A 22,305-nucleotide genomic window follows, 5' to 3' on the forward strand; every position below is an offset into this window, starting at 1 on the left:
GTCTGGAAGCCAGTATTCTGCTAGCAGTCTTCAGATGAAGATATAGAACTCTCGGCTCCTCATACAGCATGCCTGCCTGGACACTGCCATGCCTTGATGATAATGGACTGCACCTCTGAACAGGTAAGCCAGCCCCAATCAAATATTGTCCTTATAAGAGTTGCTTTGTAAGCTGGGTGGTGGTGGTGGTGGCGCACGCCTTTAATCCCAGCACTTGGGAGGCAGAGGCAGGCAGATTTCTGAGTTCGAGGCCAGCCTGGTCTACAGAGTGAGTTCCAGGACAGCCAGGGCTACACAGAGAAACCCTGTCTCGAAAAACCAAAAAAGAAAAAAGAAAAAGAAAGAGTTGCTTTGCTCATGGTGTCTGTTCACAGCAGTAAAACCTTAACTAAGACACTCAACATACTAAAGTTATATATGAGAAACCCATAGGTAACTTCATCCTAAGATGACAGAAACTGGCAGCGACCCCACTGAGACCGGAAACAAGACAAGTCTGCTCACTGTCTCCACTCCTTTTCAATATGGCGCTTGAAGCACAATCTGAAGCAGTAAGGCGAGAGAGAGAAATTAAAGGAGTGTAAGCAGAAAAAGAAATTACACTATCCCTATTTGCTGATGACATGTTACACGTAAGAGCTCCCAAACGTATTTGCAACACAACAACTGTACGTAAGGCTCAGGGAACATGGTTCAAGAGGGGACAGAAAAACTGTATGAGCCAAAGTCTCTGAGAGAGTTCATCTCCTAGACATGCCAGGGAAACTACATCCATGAAGTCTCAACAGCATGTCTGTCTAAACAAGCCCTGAACACAGATAACAATAAACACAGTACCAGGGAAAGAGGAAATCTTAGGTACTCCACCCTAGACAACGCACTCCAGGCAACGAACAAGTGCTAAGAATGGGAATACAGCCTTCTTTGGGGAAGAGCCCTTCAGTTCGGTATCCACAAATGGTCAGCCCTGAGGTCACATACATACAAATAACTAATTATACAGACTAGGCAGGTTGTAATTATGATCAAGGAATACATACACATACATATGTAACATTTGATTAAAAAAGAGGACAAGAATTTGAGAGAGCAAGAAGGCACATGGGAGAACTAGAGGCATGACATGGAAATGTTGTATTTACATTTGAAAACTTATGAAGAAGTTAAGTGTTGACAACAAAAATGGTGGCTGTATATACACAAAACAGCCTAGAAAGTGGCCCCAACTCTGCTGATGTGAAAAATACATTGACACAAAAGGCTCTGGACGGCAGCGATTCTGAACTGTCACTGGCTTATTCCCTTCCATGCACAAGGCACAATCACTCATTCCAGGAGACTGCCTCTACTTTCCATTAGCAACCAACATTATGTTTTTTTTCAAGGGTTGGGTAATTTTCTAAAAAATGTGTCTAAAAGTCCTACAACAAACTACAGAATAAAGGAAGCAGTTGCTCACCTGGGATGCCTCATTTTATAGGCCCAGGCAGGCCAGGACTATCAGAAGTCACCCTTTTCAAGACAGACTGACCTTGCTTTAAAGGCTCCAGATCATTTGTGATAATTAAAAGTGCACAGATTTTAACGTGAAGGGTTAGTGTAACTACAACTTGTCCAGCTACAAATAATTTGAGGTCTAAAGAATAAAATAATTTGTTTGAAAGCACTTTCAAAGACATTCAAGCCCATAAGCTTGCTTTGATGAATTGGAAAGATAGAAAAAAAATATTTTTGCTTAGTTAAGTCACAGCTAAAAGCCCAGAGCCTCTAAATGTCAAACAGATTTTATTTGGCCATCAACAGACAGGAACACTAATCTGGAAAAGTCCCCCTGCTTATTGGCCATCACAGATCTCGACCTGACATTCAGCATCTTAGGAAGCACAATAGAAAATGCCTCTGCTGCCTTTGTCTGGACACTTCAGTCAGTCTAGCTTCATTCATTCTTTTAACTTCATTGCTACTCAAGAAAAATTCCTATTATAGCAATTACCTGAGAGCAAAGCCCAGATCCAAATACTTTCCTCCATGAAATGATCAACAGATAAAACTGTGGATGTGCTTAAAGGTTTGTACATGAGGGTATGCTGCCTGATAAACTGTTCCAACTATGTTCTGAGCAGCTGCTTATTATTGCCATCTTTTAATCTGTGATTTAGTCATGAAACCCTGCCAAGTAATTAAAATGGTATAATAAGGCATTGCTAAAATTAAACTTTTGATAATATTCCAAATGAGAAATTAGCAATTTAAAAAATACACCTTTGATCTCATAACTTTGTTTGACATCCAAATAAGTAGCAGATTTCTAGAATTTTGAAGAATCTAAAATACATACTATTCTAATTGCTCAAGCAAATGGAGAGTCAATACCAAATTCTTAGCAGCAGTCTAATGCCAACAAGTTCAGAGCGGCTTGAGCATCTTTATGACTTCAGTCCTAACACAGACATTGGTTATCTCGGAGGGGTTGAGATTTCTTGGTCTAGAACATCTAGAAGCTACTCTTGGTTCTTAAAAATACGTACGTACCTTTGAAAGTTAAACATACAAACACTGGGAAAAAAAGGTGATAGTATCTATCTCGTAGATTCATGGCAAAGATTGTGTGTGTGTCACTGTGGGTGTCTATGTGTATTCATAAGTGTGTGCGCACTTATGTGTGTGCAGGTGAGAGGTGGATGTTGGGTGTTTTCCTCACTTCCTTTCCACCTTATTATTGAGGCAGGTCTCTCACTGAGCCCAGAGCTCGATGATTTAGCTTGGCTAGCTGGCCAGCCTGTGAGGTTCAGAGCTCTTCCTGTCTCCGTGTCCTCAGCAGTGCAATCACAAGCACACACCAACATGGCTGGCTACCTTTATGTGGGTTTTGGGAAGCTAAATTTAATTCTTTATGCCAGCATAGCAAATACTTCCTCACTGACCCATATCACCAGCCACATACAGGTGGCTTTACTATTAAATTAATATTAAATCACTAGTAGTTGATAATATCAATTATTAATAGCGATAATAGTAATAATAAACTAGTTTATTAAATTGATATTAAAATTAATATTAGTGTTAAATAAATATTAAATTAAAAGTTTAACACTAAATTAAAGCATGACATGGCTTTAATATATTCATGGAGGTAAAACGTTTTCTAAGTTGTAATGTTCCACACAAATACCAGTCACCATTATGTTTCTAATATGGGATACGTAGGGGCCGAGACAGCTCAGTAGTTAGGAACACTCGCTGCTTTTGCAGAAAATGCCAGGATTCACATTGGGTGCCTCACAACCACTTTTAATTTCTAGCTTCAGGGTACCTGATACCCTCTCTGGCCTCAGAGAGTACCTGCGTACATGTGGTATTACCTAACCCCATGCTTGGCATACACAATACACATATACAAAATAAAAGTAAATCTTAAAAAAATAAAACAAAGCAGGTATAAGATGTGGTGTCCCTGAAAAAGTGCTACTGGTGGTGGCCAGTACAAGCCCATTCATTTATTCTATTGTCATGGTGGGGAATGTAATATAATTTAAACAATATAATTCATGCTTCTACTAGAGGGAAAAAGTATTAAGGAAAAAGATTTTCATCTCCAAATTTGCATGTGTGTTAGTAAAGCAAGGCTATGTAAACCAAAATATTAAATAAGAAGTAAGCAAGCAAAACGTGTTCTTCACCCTCGAATAATACCGCTTCCTAAAATGATCTACCTTAGGGAGGTCTTTTCTCATCAATGCCCCCGGCCAAGCAACCTCTAGGCTTAGTCCTGCAATGACTTTTCATTTTCCGCCTTTTCTGTTACTCATCAACAATGCTGCTCCATGACCAGGCAGTGAGCGCAGAACCCTTAGAAAGCAGCCTTGCTAAGGGGAAGGACGGTGTCAAGAGTAAAGCAGCCTTGCTAAGGGGAAGGACGGTGTCAAGAGTAAAGAGCTTCCTGCTGAAGACAGGGGACACAGGAACAACTGAGGTTTTCAGAGCTCCAAAGGACTCCCCTGACCTAACAACTTTGGTTTCAATGTGATGGCTTATGTCAGAATAAGGTGACTTTAAGGGAGGCAGATACAAGGTTAAGGCATAGTCTTTAACTCAGTACAGAAAGAAAAGGCCATCAAAACTCCTCGGAGGACATATAAATGATATAAATGTGCCATTTTCAAAACTCACTTTGGTAGAGTAAATATGAGATCAGAAGGTAAATGATCAGGATGATATTCTTTCACATGAAATTTTTTTGTTCAATTACTTTTTAGTGTGTGTGTGTGTGTGTGTGTGTGTGTTTGTGTGTGTGTGTGTGTAGGCCATAAGTATCCGATGTCCTGGAGCAGGACTTGCAGGTGAGCCTACCTATGGGTACTAGGAACCACATTTGGATCTTCTATAAGAGCAGAGCAATGCTCTAACTGCTGAGCCATCTCTCTAGGCCCTGATCTGGTCATTCAATGTTTGTTAAGATCAGGAACTAAGAAAGACTATTACATACGTGAATCCTGACCTTTGACACGTAGTGTAAGTAGAAGTCAGGATCTGAAGAAACACATTCACTCAGCGGTAGAATTTGATGGGAGCCATGGTCTGCTAGCTTTGCTGCTTGGTCTCTTTGATTTCCATTTTTGCTGCTTCTCCTAAGTTTTTTTTTTTTTTTTCTTTAAAAGAACTTCCACCTATTTTCCATTTAATAATCCAATTCATCTTTTGAATACAACCCGAGTTTTGATATTTCTGATATAGAGCCATACAATGTATTGACAAATGCTTACCTTCCGGATCATAGGTTTGGAAAACTCTTCTGGCTTGTTCCGAAGGCGCTTCAGGGGCAACTAAAGCCATATCCTAAAAATCAAATGAATACTATCAACCAGATGCAACACTGTGGTATCAACAGTGAACGCTCACATGGGGTGGAAAAATGATGGCATTTGTAGACAGAATAAATGCAGCATAGGAGAGTAGGCAGAGAAATCACCAACTCTCTCCAGTGCCCAGCTTTACTTTCCAAGGATGGAAATAAGACTTAAGCCACAGAAAACTAAAAGGATTTCATGCTAACATTATAAAAGCAATTAATATAAAATTTAAAATTCAGAAAACCCATGACCTGTAAGTGTATTATATACTACTGTTTATGTAAAGAAATACATAGCTTAAAATATCCTCTAATTTCCAATGACAAAAAATATATGACATAACACTCTATAGTTTGCAAGGAATCAAAACTATGAGATTTTTCTAATAGCAAAGACTAAAGTGCAATCACACATAGGACTGTAATGCCAGTTACCACACTAGAAAAGAGCAATGTAACACATGTATCAAGTTCTGTATGTCCAATTTAGCTTCCAAAGAGTTATTATAGCAGGGTTATAGATCCTTCATAGATTGAGTTTCTTCACCACAGTGGGTATCACTGCTCATCAAAACTGCAGCAGACTCACAGCACCCTGTTGCTATTGCTTCTCTATACAACCCCATTGCTCATATCTAAGCCTCTGCGACATCCTACTTCTGATGACAAGAAAGCAGAATTGAGGGCCCTGTGTTGATGACTGGTTGTAGCCTCTGTCTGAGCTTTCAATTATATTTGTGTTCGGTGAGACACACCTCATCAAAGAACAGGCATCCTTTCACACCATCTCAAACCTCAATCAGGGCTACACAGCAAGATCATCTCAAACCAAATCAAACACAGAAAACAAAACACAACAGCTTTGAGGTATAAATGTTAAAATTTAAAATGTTTTATGGGCAAATTTCAAAGAAAGATACTCTAACTTGTAGCCTTACCCACCCATATCTCATTTATGAAGGAAGGAACAAAAAGAACCAGTGACAGGAGGTCTTACCTGCTCCTGGACCACCTTCCTCAGGGTGGAAGGGCATGTACTGTTCTTATGAAACTCAGGACTGGGAACCGAAGCAATGCAATCACACCAGACTTACGTACTTTTATGTACTCCATCAAAGAAGAGTGAAAGGCCTTGCTGTTTTACGTGATTCAGTTGTGGATGTTATCTCATGCTTTCCACCCCAAAGACCCTGCCTACATACTCAGTGTTACTCTGCATATGCCAAGCACTGTCGTCTTTGGTTTAATTTTCAATGCTGTTCTGAATTTGTGATTCACTTCCCTACTTGCTGATTTCGTGGGCTCTGTCTAATCTTTTGCCATCATAAACAACGCATCAAAGAAATGTGAAGGAATAGCCTTATGCAGGCTTAATTGTATTTGTGGGAGAGATCTACTGTGGGTTGCTGGATCATAGGAAGAATAATTTGCAATTATGGTAGGCACTAGAGAGCTGTAAATCATGTTTGCCTACTTATTTCAAACATTGTTTTGTTTTTGGACAGAGTCTCACATATAGCAGGTTGGCCATAAACTCATTATGAAGGTAAAGATTATTTGAACTTCTGATTTCTGACACCTGTCCAGTGAGTGTTGAAATAATATATATGCACTTCTCTCCAGGTTATAAGATGTGGAGATAGAATCCAGGACTTCACCTACCCTAGGTAAGTATTCTACTAAGAACATAACAAGTTTCTTGAACAGCGCTTCTTAAAAATCACATCACCAACATAGCCTTCAGTGTATTTCTGGGCTAAAGCTAGGATTGTCACCCAGTTCTCAAGAGTCTTGGAGCAACTGTTAACATTGGAGATAGTATTATTCCTTAGCTATCTATATTCTACGTTTATTCTAGTATAAGCATTAGCCCCTTTAACTATTAATAATCCATCCTTTCTCCCTCCCTCCCTCCCTCCCTCCCTCCCTCCCTCCCTCCCTCCCTCCCTCCCTCCGTCCCTCCCTCCCTCTCTCCCTCAGTTCTCTTCTGTAGGTTTGTGGGAGCCAGTGGATGACTACATGTACAGTGCTGGCCGGCAGCAGCTTGAGAGCAGAGGTTTCAACTGTGTGCAAATGGATGCTCATTTTTCCTATCTGTCTGTTTACCCTCCCTTCTGTATTATCAATTAGCAATGAGAAGATGAGTTTAATACACTTTAAAAATTTCACAGAGTTTCTAAACATCACTTAAAACTATAGAAGGGAAGGAAAAAAATCAGGCTTTTCTTGTTTAAAAACCAAGCCTCTTCCTTTGCCCATTTCATGACTAAAGGCATCTTCCCATGTATATGTTCCTTTAATTTTAGTCACTGGTGGCTCACCATTTTCAGAGTGTAGATCGTTCAAGTCCTTGTCTTAGTTATTCCTTGGTACTTTTTGTAGCTATTATAAATGGAGGCTGACACACTCTTCACTACATTTTGGTAGTTTCAACAGTGTTTTCAAGCTGTAGCATTTCCTATGGAAGATCCCACCATCACCAGGTGAGTTTGTTTCTTCTACTCCTGACTGCTCTGGGAAGGACATTCAACACAATTGCAAACATAAGGACTGAGTGTAGAAGTTTTTGTCCTCTTCCAGAGCTCAGAGGAAAAGCTTTCAGTATTTCACTGTTGAGAATCTGTAGGCTTCTTGCATAAAGTCTTTACTGTGCTGAGGTGAATGCCTTCTATAAAAATCTTGGTGGAGTTTTACTCATCTAAACATACTGAATCCTGTCATATGCTTTTGCCCTCCCCCATCCAGTAAGCTAATCATAAAGCTAGTATCCTTCGTTCTTTTGGCGTGCTGTGTCATACGTATTGATTGGTATCTTGGAACATCCCCATATGCCAGTAACGCAATCCTGGGTGTGGATGATTTGGTTGGATTGGTGCTGCTTTGTACTCAAATGCTAAATATTGGCCCCCAAGACTTGGTTGCCTCTGCAAGCAGATCCTCATGTACACCAAATGATGTTGTATAAGCCTTGTTCCCCAATTTAAAGCTACTGGTTAAATAAAAATAGCTACAGTCAATTACCATGGAGAATAGACGTAGACAGAACTTAAGTTCCTGGGCTGGGAGTAGCATGTAGGGACCACTAAAAAGAGGAAGAAGAGGAAGAGGAGGAGGAGGAGGAGGAGGAGGAGGAGGAGGAGGAGGAGGAGGAAGGGAGAAGGGAGAAGGGAAAAGGGGAAAGGGGAGAAGGAGAAATATGATATGGGGAGCAGGGGGTCTTCCTTAGATGTCATAGACCAGGAACACTTGGCCCAGTGAGGACAGACTGGTAGAGCAGAAATAAGCCAGGCAAGACTCAAATGGCAAATACTTGGGGAACGAAGCTAGAGAATTAACAGTGAAGTGTATAGAAAAATAGATTAAGGAAAATTCACCCAGTAATTGTGCTAAAGCTGATTTTAAAAATTCCATAGGACTCTGCTTCAATTATTGGGAGGGCTTGCTGGGTCATATTAGTAATAATAGTTATTAAATAACATTTAAAAATTCCATTTACACTATCTGTTTTATATGGTGCTGAATTCCATGTGCTCACATTTGCTGAATTTTGTGTCTGTGACCATCAAGGATGCTGGCTTCCCTCCTTTCCTGCCATTTTGTCTTCCTGTTGTGTAACCCGTGCTTCTCCTCTCCCCAAGCCTCCTGTGTGCTGTGATCACATGAGTATCCCAACCCTGCCTGACCTGCCTTGTGTAGCCACTGTCTACTTTAGGTGTCAGTGCAGTGCTGGATCCAGAGTCCAAAGTACTCCTTCCTCTCATTTTCTTAAATTACTTTTTAAATATAATTAGATAGTTGTACTTGTCAAAGAAATTAATTTTCTTAGGTTATTTTTTGGTATGTAATTATTCATTGTGGTCTCTCATAACCATGGAGCAGAAGGATTACCACTGTAAAATGTTCATACTGCCCAGAGTGATTTGTAGATTCAATGCAGTATCTACTAAAATTTTAATATCTTTTTCATAGAAATAGAGAAAAGAATCTTAAAATTCCACAAAAGAGCCACCAAAGGACTTCAATAGGCAAGCAGTGACAAGCACAAAGAACAAAAGGGAACAAGAGTATGGTGCTGATAAAGAGTGTGCTGATAAAGCCGTGTTGCATGCTGACTATCAGTACAGAACACACAGCCCAGAAATTAATCTTGGCATGCAATTGAGCTTAAATAACACCATCGAGATGGCCCAGTGAGGAAGGTGCTTGCTGCCAAGGCTGACAACTTGAATTCAATCCTGTTAATCATATAGTGGAAGGAAAATTCCTGAAAGTCTTTCTCTGACTTCTGTGTGTGCATGTTTGTGCACATACATACAGAGTAATAATTATTAAAAATAGATTAATAGGCAGAGAGAGGTGTCTTTACACTGTAAGGAAGAATGGATTTCCACATCAAAAGCAATGGAATTGGACTCGTAGTTCACATCAGATATGAGCATCATTTCAAAATGGATCACAACTTCAACGTACGAAAAAGAACTCTATAACTACAGAAGAAAACAATAGGGAAAAACCAAATGACACTGGCCATGGCAGTGATTCCAGGGTCTCACTCCAAATCCCAGGACTAAAGCCAGCAACAGCCAAATTTAAAACCCATACTTGTAAACCATGTCATAAAGAGTTACTATCTCAAATATATAAGGAGCCCAAATTTAATATTAAGAAAACAAAAATCCAATTTAAAAAGTGGGGAGGTACATGACTAGACATTTCTCAAGACACACAAAATGCCACATAATTAACTGAAAACAAACAAATGAAAAAGCTCAGTATTGGGACTCTGGGAAATGCAAGTTATGGCAAAAAATATGAAATTTCCTTGTTACTGTCAGAAAAGACAAATGTCAGCAAGAAAGTTAAAATAGCTGTTGCCATGGTGGTTAGGAATTAATGTACAACAGCCCAGCCATTTTGAAAAAACCGTGTGGAAATTCTCTGAAAGAACTACTGTAAAATCCAGCAATCCCAAAACTTTGGGATAACCCTAAAGATTTGAAGTCAGGTGCACTGTCAAGTCATAGAAACAAATCAAATGTCTCATAATAGATGAATGAATTAACAAAAGCAGCATACAATGGAACGCTCCTCAGTCTTAACAAAAAGAACTATGGTCATTTCCACTACCAGCCCCAGAACTGGAAACGATTGCAGGATGAGCCAGGCACAGAAGGGTAAGTGGTTCTTCTTCTCACTGATGTGTAAACTCTAAAGCAACTGAATTCACAAGCATAGATCAGAATGGTGATTACAGAAGATGGGGCATAAGAGGAATAGGGCGACTGAAGGAAGGTTTTCCCTTTCAGTTCTAGTACATACTATGAGAAGTACAGACAGTAGGTGACTACACCTCAAAACTGTTTAGATGGTAAATCTTAAGTATTCTCCCCAAATATCCTAAGGGTTGGAGGTAATGGACACTAACTTACTTCCATAGTGAGTTCATGAGTTAAAATATTTCTTTACACTCCACAAATTTATACCTATACATTTACAATTTGTAATAAAGAACTACAGTAGTATTCTGTGTAAGAACAGAAGCAAATTACTCCATTTAGGGGAATGAGTTGGCCGATAATATAAACAAAGCGTTATGTTACTATTCTTAAGTGAACTTTGGGAAATGTACTTTTGTTTGTAAAGTTGAGGGAAGAGACACTGCCATTTCCACTGGAACAAGAAGGGTTACATTAACATCCCCAGCAGAAGTGTCTCAAACACAGACTCACAAGAAAGAACTTAAAGGTGCCTTGTGTCTAAATTCCAAGCATCAAAAGATAAAAGCATGTTCCATGCTAACCCAGCAAGATATGAGACTTGAACAAAAGAGCACATTGTTCTCTTGGTTCTGCTGGCCACCTTGCTCTGTCAGGATGCTGGGGAGAAGCAAAGTTCCTAGCATAAAGAGCCATGGCTGCGGGATCCATGTGGCAAATTTGGCTGCATATTCAATGTATTTGTGTACCAAATTTAACCAGAAATATAACTCCTTCTTAATTTGGAGTGTTTTTTTTTTAAAGATTTATTTATTTATTATATGTAGTATACTAGAGCTGGGTTCAGACACTCCAGAAGAGGGCATCAGATCTCATTATGGATGGTTGTGAGCCACCATGTGGTTGCTGGGATTTGAACTCAGGACCTTGAGAAGAGTAGTCGGCGCTCTTAACCACTGACCCATCTCACCAGCCCCCTGGAGTGTTTTATAATCCTAAAGCAGAATACTTCAGTGAGGGCATCATAATTCTCAAATTTCCTATTTTACATCGAGGAAATAAACTAAAACTTTCATGAATAATTGTGTGAGTATGAAGAGGACTCTCTCCTTCAGAGTTTCTACTTCTAAGACAGTAAGAACTCTCACACTTCATTCCCATTTAGCACATTGCCAGTCTTCCAATACACACATCCATAGTTTCTCCTTCTCCTCGACTAGCTCTTCCTCACTTTGGCTCACCTATTAGTCTGTAAAGAAAGACTTTATCTTTGCACTTCATGTCACAGTACTTACAACATTTTCATTATAGTGATCTTAACAAAATTACCTTATAATGTGATGTTCAAATAGATACCACTCAGCCTCCAATCTCGCACCCAGCACTGAGTTCTAACTGAAGAGGCCTTGATGATGTACTTCTAAGTCACTCACATTGTCAGAGTTACTTGCCTTTTCTTCATCTCTACTCTAACCACTTAGGAAAGAGCTGCAAAAGGTTAAAGCATCCGAAACTCAAATATTCTCTCTCTCTCTCTCTCTCTCTCTCTCTTTTCGAGACAGGGTTTCTCTGTGTAGCCCTGGCTGTCCTGGAACTCACTCTGTAGACCAGGCTGGCCTCGATCTCAGAAATCTGCCTGCCTCTGCCTCCTGAGTGCTGGGATTAAAGGTGTGCGCCACCACGCCTGGCTTTCAAATTCTCTTGGGAAGAAAACATCTTAAACACAAAAGTCAAATGTGTTCAGTTAGAGTTACCTTCAAAATTATTTTTGTCCTAAAATGACCTCTATATATTCGCATGACACAATCAGTGCTTTGGCCATGGCGCTCTTAGGATGAGTCATCTGTCTTTAGCTCATTTAGAGGTCAACAGGGACTGCTGGAGAACACCACAGCCTTCAAGACCAGCCAGCTTCATTCCTGTTAACTAGTGCTGTTCTGAGGCAGAGAAGCAGGAACTGAGATACAAAGGGCATACCCAATATGCCACAGTCAGGAATCTGAGCCATGTCTCTGTTTCATGCAGCATTCTGTGTCCTATCAGCATAATTATTCGCCTGCACACAGTCTTTTTACAATGTTGTAACTTTACCTCTTCTTAATGTGTATTGAAATGCAGGCCCGTGCTGGCTAGGTACCAGCAGGGTAACTGAGGAGGTCTTTAAAATCTGCTCATCACACCTTTCTCCACCATCAAGAAGAATCTGTGGTTGTAATCAAAGAACCTCGAGCAGGTTAGTTACCCAGTGCAGCAAGTGCAGCTACAAAAACGCTATTTTAACCTGCAGACAGTTTATATTGCCATTAAGAGTCCCTCCAAACCAGAAGAGAAATGTAACTGACTTTTGATTTTAAGTAAAATCTAAAGCCACTTCATAATCTACTTCATCCTGACTTGGTCTTGTTAATTATACAAAAAATCATTTGGGAACTACCAAGAAATATTTTTTTTGTTTTTGTTTTTGTTTTTTTTAAGAAATATTTTTTAGTTAACCATTAAATGTTCTCAAAACACATAGTATCATTTAAAGCTAGGTAAGTAGCAGTCTTTTTTTTTTTTTTTTTTTTTTTTAAGTTTTCAGTTTTAAAAAACATGCAGAAGCCCCAGGCTACCTCCACAGTAGCCATGCTATGTGGTACTTTTCCTGTTGTAAGAGCAAAACCCAAGTCATCAGCATAGAAAAAGCCTTTGAGATTGTTCGTCCACACAACTCTAAGCTCTACATGCATAGTAAAAGCACACAGCAATGGGAGGCAATGTCTGTAAGGGCAATAAGAAATTCCTGCACTATAATCATTAACGTCACTAAGAGAAATGAGTAGCCCTCTCTCCATTGCTGTACATGTGAAACCCACATGTGTAACTATCTTTTTAATCCGGCCAGATGCTTCATGCCCAATGCTTCTGGGTACCTACTTTGTAATGTATCAAGACTGCTACTATATTTGGTCTGCCTTTAGAGCAATTTAGAAAATACTCTTTCAATTTCCCTATTTTATATAGATAATTCAGTAAGAATTAAAAACAAAGCAAGAGTTAGCAATCACATTGTCAAAGATGTCAAGGCTAGACCAAAACTGTAGACCAAGATTTCAGTAAGCACATTTAGGAATGATCATATATTAAGTATATAATATTTATATAAAATAAAAGCTACTTCCAGTAATAAACTCTACTGACTACAGTCTTTTCCTTCAATTAAATAGCTAAAGCTGTGGACTCAACCACCGGCTAAAGAAAACCAGGCTTTATCAAGACAGAACAGCTTTAAGGCCCCCCGCCCAGGATGCTCTATCTTCTTTAGGCAATCATTTGATTCTCTATTGCAACAGACAAGGGGGGCAGGCCCTGCTTCCTGGAAGCAGGGACACTGAGGCAGAGGAAGGCTGCAGTTATCCACAGCAGACAATCCACTGTGATGGAGGGTCACAGTTAACCACAGCAGATAATGCACTCAGCCAGAGCACAGCAGAGAGGACAACAGGACAAGGAATGCTTAAGTCCAGGCAGGACACTGACAGTCTACTCCACAGTCCTGCTAAAGTCATCAAAAACAGAAAGGTTCCCTTCTTTGGTGGTGATACAAATCATCAACAGAATCTTAAATTAATAAATTAGCCTAAAATATGCTAAGCTTAGGAAAGCTTATAGTTAAAACTTCATGTTTTTAAGACCAAAATAATTGAAAATGACTAATTTGTATAGACTTCTTATCAAACTTTCAAATATTTTAGGTAAAATTATTTGTTATATTTATTTTGGAAAACATGTTAAGTTACACAAATTATGATTTAATCTAAAATAAATACTTTAGTTTCTTAAATCTATTCTTCTCCTGTCGTGTCTGTTATAAAATATAAACATTAGCAGAAATAGTAAGATCTAAGACAGACGGATAAGATGATTAGCTTCACTAAGATACAGAAGTAAATTATTCCAGAATGCTCAGGAATTACGTATTTTAATTCTCAAGAGTTTTATCCAATAATTAAAGATACATAAGGGCTATTTTTCCTCAGAATACTAAACATTAAAGACTATAAAACATTCCATTTATTTTCCACTACAACAGAACTGAGAAGTTTGAAAGGACCTAAAGAAAGGATCTCACTCCCTCTTACTTCACTGTGGTGGTAAATGGGTCACCACACAGAGTAGCCTGCTCTGCACTGCAATCACAGAAATACGGTGCACTGTATACTGTGTTTCTCCTTTACACTAAATTAAGCTTCTTTATGTAATTTCTGTTTAAATGATAATGTGTATTCATATGCTCTTACCTGAGAGGAAATGCACTTTATTATAGGAAAGATCAAAGATGATACTGTGCATACATGTATGTGTGAATGTGTGTGCATGCACGTGTGAATGCACACGTACAGAGAGAAAGGAGAGAGAGGGAGAGAGAATATATGAAAATGAGATTTTACAGCTCCAAAATAGGACAAAATCAAGGCTACAAATATCACATCAACATCAAAAGGAAACTTGAAATGACTTTGACAAGAATTTAGACCTTGTTCTTTTGAAACCAAAACTCCTTGAGTTGTTTAGGTTAGTAACAATTTTTTAAAATGTTGGTTTAGCAATGACTAACCCACAGTTAGGCTAAAATGCACAATAAGATGACCATCCAATAATATCTAAAGTATTATTTTCAAATGTAAAGTTCTCAAAGAACAAAGTATTCCAGGCAATTAATTCCTAAACCCATTAACAAAAAGAGGCAGAGAGTCCCAGGTGAAAATCATGGTTGGAGGAGAACAAGCTAAGAGGACAACGACCCAAACACTGAGCCTGTCACACGGCAAGAGCCTGTCACACAGCAGGAGCCTGTCACACTGCAGCCTTTAAGTGTGCAAGCATGTCTCATGCAGGCACGTGCGACTTTGAGAAGTTCACTGACTAGGGACATGTGGATGCAGCTCCTTCCACGAAGAACACACTCATCCAGTGAGGCCTTATTTAATAAGAACTAGCTTCATCTTCTGATAGTCAAGGGAAAGACTTAAAAAGACAAAGTAAGTTTGAGTGCTAAACTCTTTAAGGATCAACTTTGAAAGACTACTGCACAAGGACTCTTTTTCTTGTGCAGTGAGTTTGCAAGTTCCCTACACCATCAGAGGTACCACAGAGGGATTCCTGCAGACTCATGCCCACAGGGCATATTCCCTTTGGCAGAATAAACTTTTTGTTCTGCCAAAGCTCAGATAGCCAGCATGAAACATTCCCTACTCAACTTAATAGGAGTTCAGTTTCCTTCTTGAAAGGAAGGGTCCATTTACTTACTGCATCCTGCCTGCCTGCATCCCTATTAGAAGGTCCTGTGGGAACTCTGCGGCTTGACTACTCTGCCATTTCCATAAGGCTCCACAGGGAGATTCTGTGACCTTCCCTTAAGACAAGAATCAGCATAGGGCAGCTTTTATGAGTTTGTCTAGCAGACTCCTTAGGATACTGTGTCAGCGAGAGCAATACCAACTTTGCTTTTAACACAGGCTAATGTTTAGTTAGAGCTTTAAAAAGACCAGTAGTAGCTGGTCGGTGGTGGCGCACGCCTTTAATCCCAGCACTTGGGAGGCAGAGCCTGGTGCATTTCTGAGTTCGAGGTCAACCTGGTCTATAGAGTGAGTTCTAGGACAGCCAGGGTTACACAGAGAAACCCTGTCTCTAAAAACCAAAAAAACAAAACAAAACAAAAAAACACTAGTCTATCAGAAAAGATAATCTACAAACACAGTGAAAAGTTCAAATTTAAAATCAGAGAAAATTTCATAAAATATGTAATACATTTTCAGTATGGTCCTCTAATATGTTCAAAAAATGGTAATATTCTTCTTACTGATGGAACCAATAGCTGATAAAATTTTCTTACAATCTTATAAAGATGATTTCTCTTTGTAGGTCAGAAAGAGATACCAACAGCTTGAAAGGTTAAGTTCTAGGTCACTGGGCATCTCCTATACAACAAGGTGAGCACTAAGTTCAGCAACTAAATTGAAATCACCATCTTCCACTGTGTTCTCTGTTTTTGTTTGTTTGGTTTTTTTTTTGGTTTTTGTTTTTTTGGGGGTGGGGTGGGTTGGGGAGTTGAGACAAGGTTTCAATTGGATAAAAAAATTGGATAAAAAATTTTAAAATAGCATAGCTGTTAAGCACATGCCATTGAGTCCCTTCAACTCTAATCATTACACACATATCTCATTAGACATTTCTACATCTTGTCTACAAAAACCCAAAGCATCTCCAAGTCCTGCCATTTTACCTCAGGAGCACATTTCTCACTCATGTACTTTATCTGACTCTACACTATTACTCTGAGGCACTTCAGAAAGGGCCTGCTTTGGCGAAGGGAAAAAAAGATGGCAGAAGAGGAAGAATAGGAGGAAAATAGATCTTAAAGGTAGAGAATTACCTTAGAAGACATTTGAAAGGGGGAATGATAGGGGAAGCGTTTAAGTAGGAAATAGGATGGCAGGGTGGGGGAACACTCTGCCAGGAGTACTGTTCCATCCCTTATAGGGTAAGACCTAGCCTATGGCCAGGGCCCCAAAGACGACAGCCAAAGCAATTAACTGGCAATGGCAAAGTCAGTTTCCTCCCGAGACCAGGAGCAGGAAGGACTAGCCAGATCACTGGCACAGCTGGACCCACTGCCACGTCAAATCCTCTGAGCAGGCAGACTACAAGTGGTCTCTGTCTGTAAGCCTGCATCCCAGGAATGAAGGGTAGAGTTTTGCTTTTGCAGATGGAGATAATATAGCTTGGAACAACAGCAGCTCACCCCAAACTTAGAATTTTCATGCTTCTTTGTCTAAAGAAATTTTGTTTAAATGTTTGTTTTTCCCTAGCAAGAGGACTACCTAAAAGAATGTTCATACTTTTATCCCAAAATTGTTTTTAGATTACAAATGATGGTAATATGGACATAAATACAATTTATCTCTTTTTGTAAACTTAAAAATTCTTTTAGGCTTCAGAGGATCACCTTAGATCTACCTCTCACAGGTCAAAGGAACTACATTAACAACTATTACTTAATCTTCAATTAATGTCTATTAAAGCCAATTTATTTTTCACAGACAATCGGTTACTGTTCATTTCACATCTATAATTAACATGGAGTTTTCCTTCACAGCTACCTTAAAAAGATAAGATCAATAAATCCCAGCCCTTCCCTCTGTTTTCCCTAATGTAACTTCCCACTTCCAGGATTAAAATTCCTTTAACACCCATTAAACTGCTAATGGGTTTAGAGCAAGGGATGCCTGATGTGCTGACAATCAAAGTATACCATTTAATGTGTGCATTCATTATCCCCTCTCTTCTTTTGGTGTAAGAAAAGAAAACAGTATAGAACCCTTGTACAGATAACCCCCACCAGGGTTCTACAACCCTGTTATGATCACTACAGGTTTCTCTCTCTCAGGAAAAGAAAGCAGCACTGCCTCTGCAGGCCAGACTGAGACTGACCCGCCATCTTCCTCCCACTTGCCTGGGGTCTTTGTCTAGACACACTTGCTGACTGGAGACTTAAGACAAGCAGGCACTGACATCCACAGTTAACAGCCTTGGATCTTGCTGGGGCCTAATGGCTACTAAACTTGGGGGGACTTGCATAGTACTGAGAAAAAAAAAATGTTATGTCTATGTAAATGAATCAAATATTGTTTGAGTTCAATGCTTACACCCTCAAAAACAAACAAACAAAAAACCGAAAGAACCCAAAATAACAAAAACCTCTGTACAGACTTGCTCTCAAGATTTCAGTCCACCGAGCAATTAAGTTGGTTCAGTAAACCCTTGTCTTCCTGGCTCCCACCCCTCAATTCCCTGCTGGTTTATGCTTTGTTTGATTTTGATGTTCACACTCTGCCTTATCCACTTTTTAAAACAGCATTGTAAAAGTTACTGCTAATTGGGTTCTAGTTCAATACCAAGCTGTCCCCAATATAGGGGGTTGAATACTTTAATGACATTTCTCCATTAAAAAATAAATCTGGGGGAGAAGTGGGTAAACTCTGCTAATTAAGGTCAAAGTCCACCATGACTGGATAGCCTCTGGGCTTGGCACAACATGGGAGACTCCCTTCATTAGCAGGGCTTCTCCTTCTCTGACCTTGTCTGGGGAATTCTAAGCTGTTGCATATGCCTCTACATATGTAGAATGTCACATAGCCTCAATCAGATTACAGGATCAATTTCCTTTCTCCTGTTAAAACCTCTTCAGCCAGTGCCTGAGATTCCTGAACAGTTCCCCATGCTAATGAGGCATTTCAGGTCCCCTAAGCCCTAGCCCATGACTTTTGCCCATCCTGGATGCTCCTACTCTAGGTCCCCCAAAACTTTATAAACTGTGAGTTTAAGTAAAGTTGATCTGCCTCCTGATAGTTGATCCTGGTGTGGTTATTAACTATACATATTCACAGGGCTTCCAATCCCCCTCCCCCTCCCCCACCCATCCCACCTTCCAATTCCATATCCCTGCTTCCTTTGCCTTGGTCAACTATCTACAAGAGTGGGGAGACCCACAGAAGGCTAGTACATAGGAGGCTATAGGAAGGGGAATAATTAAAAGCCATATGAAAACCTATTTTATAAGCTTCCTAAACACACACACACACACACACACACACACACACACCCTTAAGGGTTTAAATTCACATTTCTCTACATAGGAGATAATGCTCTTCCCAGAAGCACTAGAGTGCCAAATTTTTATTATTTTCCTAATGCCAAATGAGGGGTGCCTTCCATCCAGTTGTTAGAAGGATCACGGAGCTCCCCTACCCCATCAAGACAGATTATTGGCAGTGCTCTAGGTAGCTCATCAGAACTTGACAGTGATAGGCCATTGCTGAACATACTATATACTCTGGTCACAGTGCAGGGAGAAATCAAGCAGGTAGTGGGAAAACAATGTTTTCCCTGATGGCTAGCTCTCATAGTGCTTACTGGAAGAATCGAAGTAGGCTTCTGGGAGAGAAAAGTCATTCGCAATCGCATGCAACTGCAAATACTGTGAGCTACAATGATAACCAGCTTGAAAAGATAAGCCCATAGTACAATTGCGGCACAAATGTTATAGGGGTAAGCAACAGCTTCCTTATTAGATTTAAGGGCTGCTCCATGAGAAGAAATGGATGCCTAATACTGTAAATCTGACCTAGACTCCATGGCTGGGAAGAGGTCTCAGATACCCTGCAGTAACTTTCTGAAATCGTTTCCATTTTAGAAGGAAGCTCCTCAACACTCAGGAGATTCTAAAGGGAGAAGTGTAAAGATTCCATAAGCATTCTGAAGCTTCAGAAAGTCCCTAAACTGACCTGGCCATATGCACTAGGCCCTTTACTCCCCAGATTACAGAAGCAGCAAAGACTGCTGAGAGACACTTCCAGACCAGCTGGGCTGCCTGGAAAGGAGAGATCAGACAAGCTGCCTGGGAGAGGCAGAGACCAGCACAGTTACCTGAAACAAAACAACAACAACATGCCCTATTAAAAGCTACCTATAAGTTATACAGTAAACTCCAGGTTTCCAACTTTCAGGAGCTGTCACTCAGGTTGTGGTGTCATCCATCTTGGTGACACCTGCTTTGGGCGAAGCAGATGTTTTTGAGTCATTTCTGCTCCTGTAAATAACTGAGACTCCTGCTCCAGCACTTGACCCAATACAACTGTACCGGCTCAGCCCCAGCTGAGAAGCTACTGGGCAGAGCTGCAGACTGTTGGGTGGAGGTGAGGTGTCGTGTGCTCTGCAGTAGACAGACCATGTGGACGCCCACAACCATTCACATATGCGCAGCTCAGACTGGCCTCACTTAATTATTAAGAAAAAAATTGGGAGATGGGGTAGAGCGGTAGGGGATCCATTCAGAAGAAGTTAGAGGAAGGAATGGGGGAGTGTGATAACAAAGATGCATTATATGCATACATGAAATTATCAAAGGATAATAAAAAAATTACCCTGGACTGAATTATAACAATTATACCACTTCCCATAAAAATGATAAAAATCTGTTTTACGGATCACCTGGGTTATTTTTCAACATGTCTGTTTTCTGCAATTAGCCATAATGACCTTTTCAAAATGCAAATTTAGGCTTGTTCTTCTTACAGTCCCTGAACTGAATCCCTGAGATTCTTGCCAAGTGCAGTGGCTATGAGTCTGTCCGCTCAGGCTACGGAGTAACATGGAACACTCTCGACCCAGCATTCCCTGCCTCCTGCCTCCCTGCTTCTGGGTGTCCAGCTCTTTTCTTTCAGGTGGCTCTCCTTCTGAGGAGGTTCGTTTGCTCCAACTACTTCCTTAGTAGCTCCTGCTTTCCTCTCCTCCCTAGTTTAAGTCCACTGCTACCTCAGTGCTCACTTCAGATATCAACTCCTCTAGGAAACATCACAGCTTTCCAAAGCTCAGAAGAATCCTTGTGGTATTATAGACCTAAGCTTTGTCAAGACTTATCACTCTTGGAAACTTCTGAGCATCAGCCATGGCCTCCTCCATTCAGATACATACTTCTGCAAGAGCAGGAACAATGTCTATGTTTGTTTAACACTGCATTCACAGCACCTGGCATAACTCCAGGCATAAACTATCCCGAGAAACCATCTGATAACCAAGCATAGGAATAAAGGAACACAGCTGCAGCCTCTGTACAGTGCATCAGGTCTCCAACCATTTGCAGACAAGAAACAATGCTTCCTTATAGGCTGCTGAAACCTGTGAGCACAGAACAAAGGGGCCTAACTCCATCCAGTAAAAACCAAGAACACGGCACACAGAGCAGTCTGTGGAAATGACCTTACAGGTCAATTTCATGTAATATGATAGTTTATTTCTAATAAAAGATGGGGGATTCAACTTATGTTTCTTTGAGGCCATAGGGCATATAGAGTGAATAAATTAATCACAAAGTAACAGACAAAAATCAAAACAAACTACAAAAAATAACAGCGAAAATATAGGTAAATGTGAATGCTCAAAATAAAGTATTTTGATATAGGAAAATTCTGAATGCTCAAAAGGTCAAACTAATAATGAATAGTTCCTTTTATAATTATAAGAACAGCAAAGCTTCTAGTATTTTCTATGTAATGAAGAGTATACAAAGACTTTATATTTTAAAATATTTTAAATTGAACTCAAATGAATGTTAATAGTTTCATTTACTATTTATGTAATTTTTCCATTGATGCAGGAAGATTCTTGTACAGTATCAGCCCTGGCTATATAATAAGAGCCCTTCCCCAAAATTTCAAGTGCCCCCTCCACAAATACACTTGTATAGTTTCATATCAGTTTTCCTAATGCTAAAGAATAGGGTTGGACATAAAGTAATTGTTTTAAAAATACACTATCCATGTAAATTTAAACTGATTATCTTTTCTAGAAATATATAGTGAAATATTTGTTCGGAATTATATGTTTCCTGCTTCTGAGTTTGATTTTATCCTCCCTAATTTGAAAGGGAAATGAACAACAACGCTCATGTATCATGGTGGCCTGTACTTTTATACAGTTTCCAGGTTAAGGAAAAGTAACATGTACCTTACTCTGTAGCTGTAAGCTGGACGCTGGCTAACACAATAAAAGCAGGAAGAAAATAAAATAAAAATGAGGTTACCAGTTCAGTGAAAGTGATAGAATTCTTAGAGACGGGACCTTACCCTGGGAAACGCGTACTCCCAGAGTCTCTTGGAGTAAGGAACCTCAAGGACACACTTTTACATTGCCCGCATCAGTCCACGCTCTGACACTTTGTTCTTAACAGCATCAGAGACATTGGAAAACTTTTCATAGAGTAATGAGCACTTGTCTTGTGCTAGACACCACTAAATATCTTAGATTTAAGGCTGACAGCACTTCTAAGACCTAGGTACTGTTAAAAAGCCCTACTGTAAACACAGAGGAAAAGAGCCCAAGAGATGTTGCAAAGAAACTAGGGTTTAAATGAAGGTGTTTGATGCCAAAGCTTTTACCACCCCACTGTGGAAAATATTACGTCTTGTTAAAAAGAAAGATTTAGAAACCATTTTATGTAAGAATCTAAAATAAAACTAAAATGGTTTCTTCCACATCTCAGCAACTTCTAAACAAAATCAAAAGCCAGAGCTCTTGAGTCAGCAGAGATAAAGACATGTAATGGAGTCAGGAAGGACTTCACTGAGGTGACTCCAACCCCAGAGCAAAGCAACAGTGTTTTCTGTAGTGTGAACTGATAAGATTTCTGGGAAACATTCC

General features: G+C 39.8%; 1 protein-coding gene across 19 annotated transcripts in view; it reads right to left on the reverse strand.

Moving 5' to 3' along the window:
- Nucleotides 1-22,305, reverse strand: part of Mindy3 (MINDY lysine 48 deubiquitinase 3) — a 72,227-nt gene that overhangs the window by 12,421 nt on the left and 37,501 nt on the right. For all 19 annotated transcript variants that reach the window (XR_001783166.2, XR_003953695.1, NR_149731.1 and 16 more), the window contains one exon: nucleotides 4,764-4,836. Coding sequence is in view for 13 of the 19 variants with exons in the window: in XM_006497525.2 (XP_006497588.1) it covers nucleotides 4,764-4,836 (73 nt within the window). In the remaining 6 variants the exon portion in view is untranslated. The remainder of the gene's footprint in view (nucleotides 1-4,763; nucleotides 4,837-22,305) is intronic.

Source organism: Mus musculus, chromosome 2 (assembly GCF_000001635.26).
Source record: "Mus musculus strain C57BL/6J chromosome 2, GRCm38.p6 C57BL/6J".
NCBI lineage: Eukaryota > Metazoa > Chordata > Mammalia > Rodentia > Muridae > Mus > Mus musculus.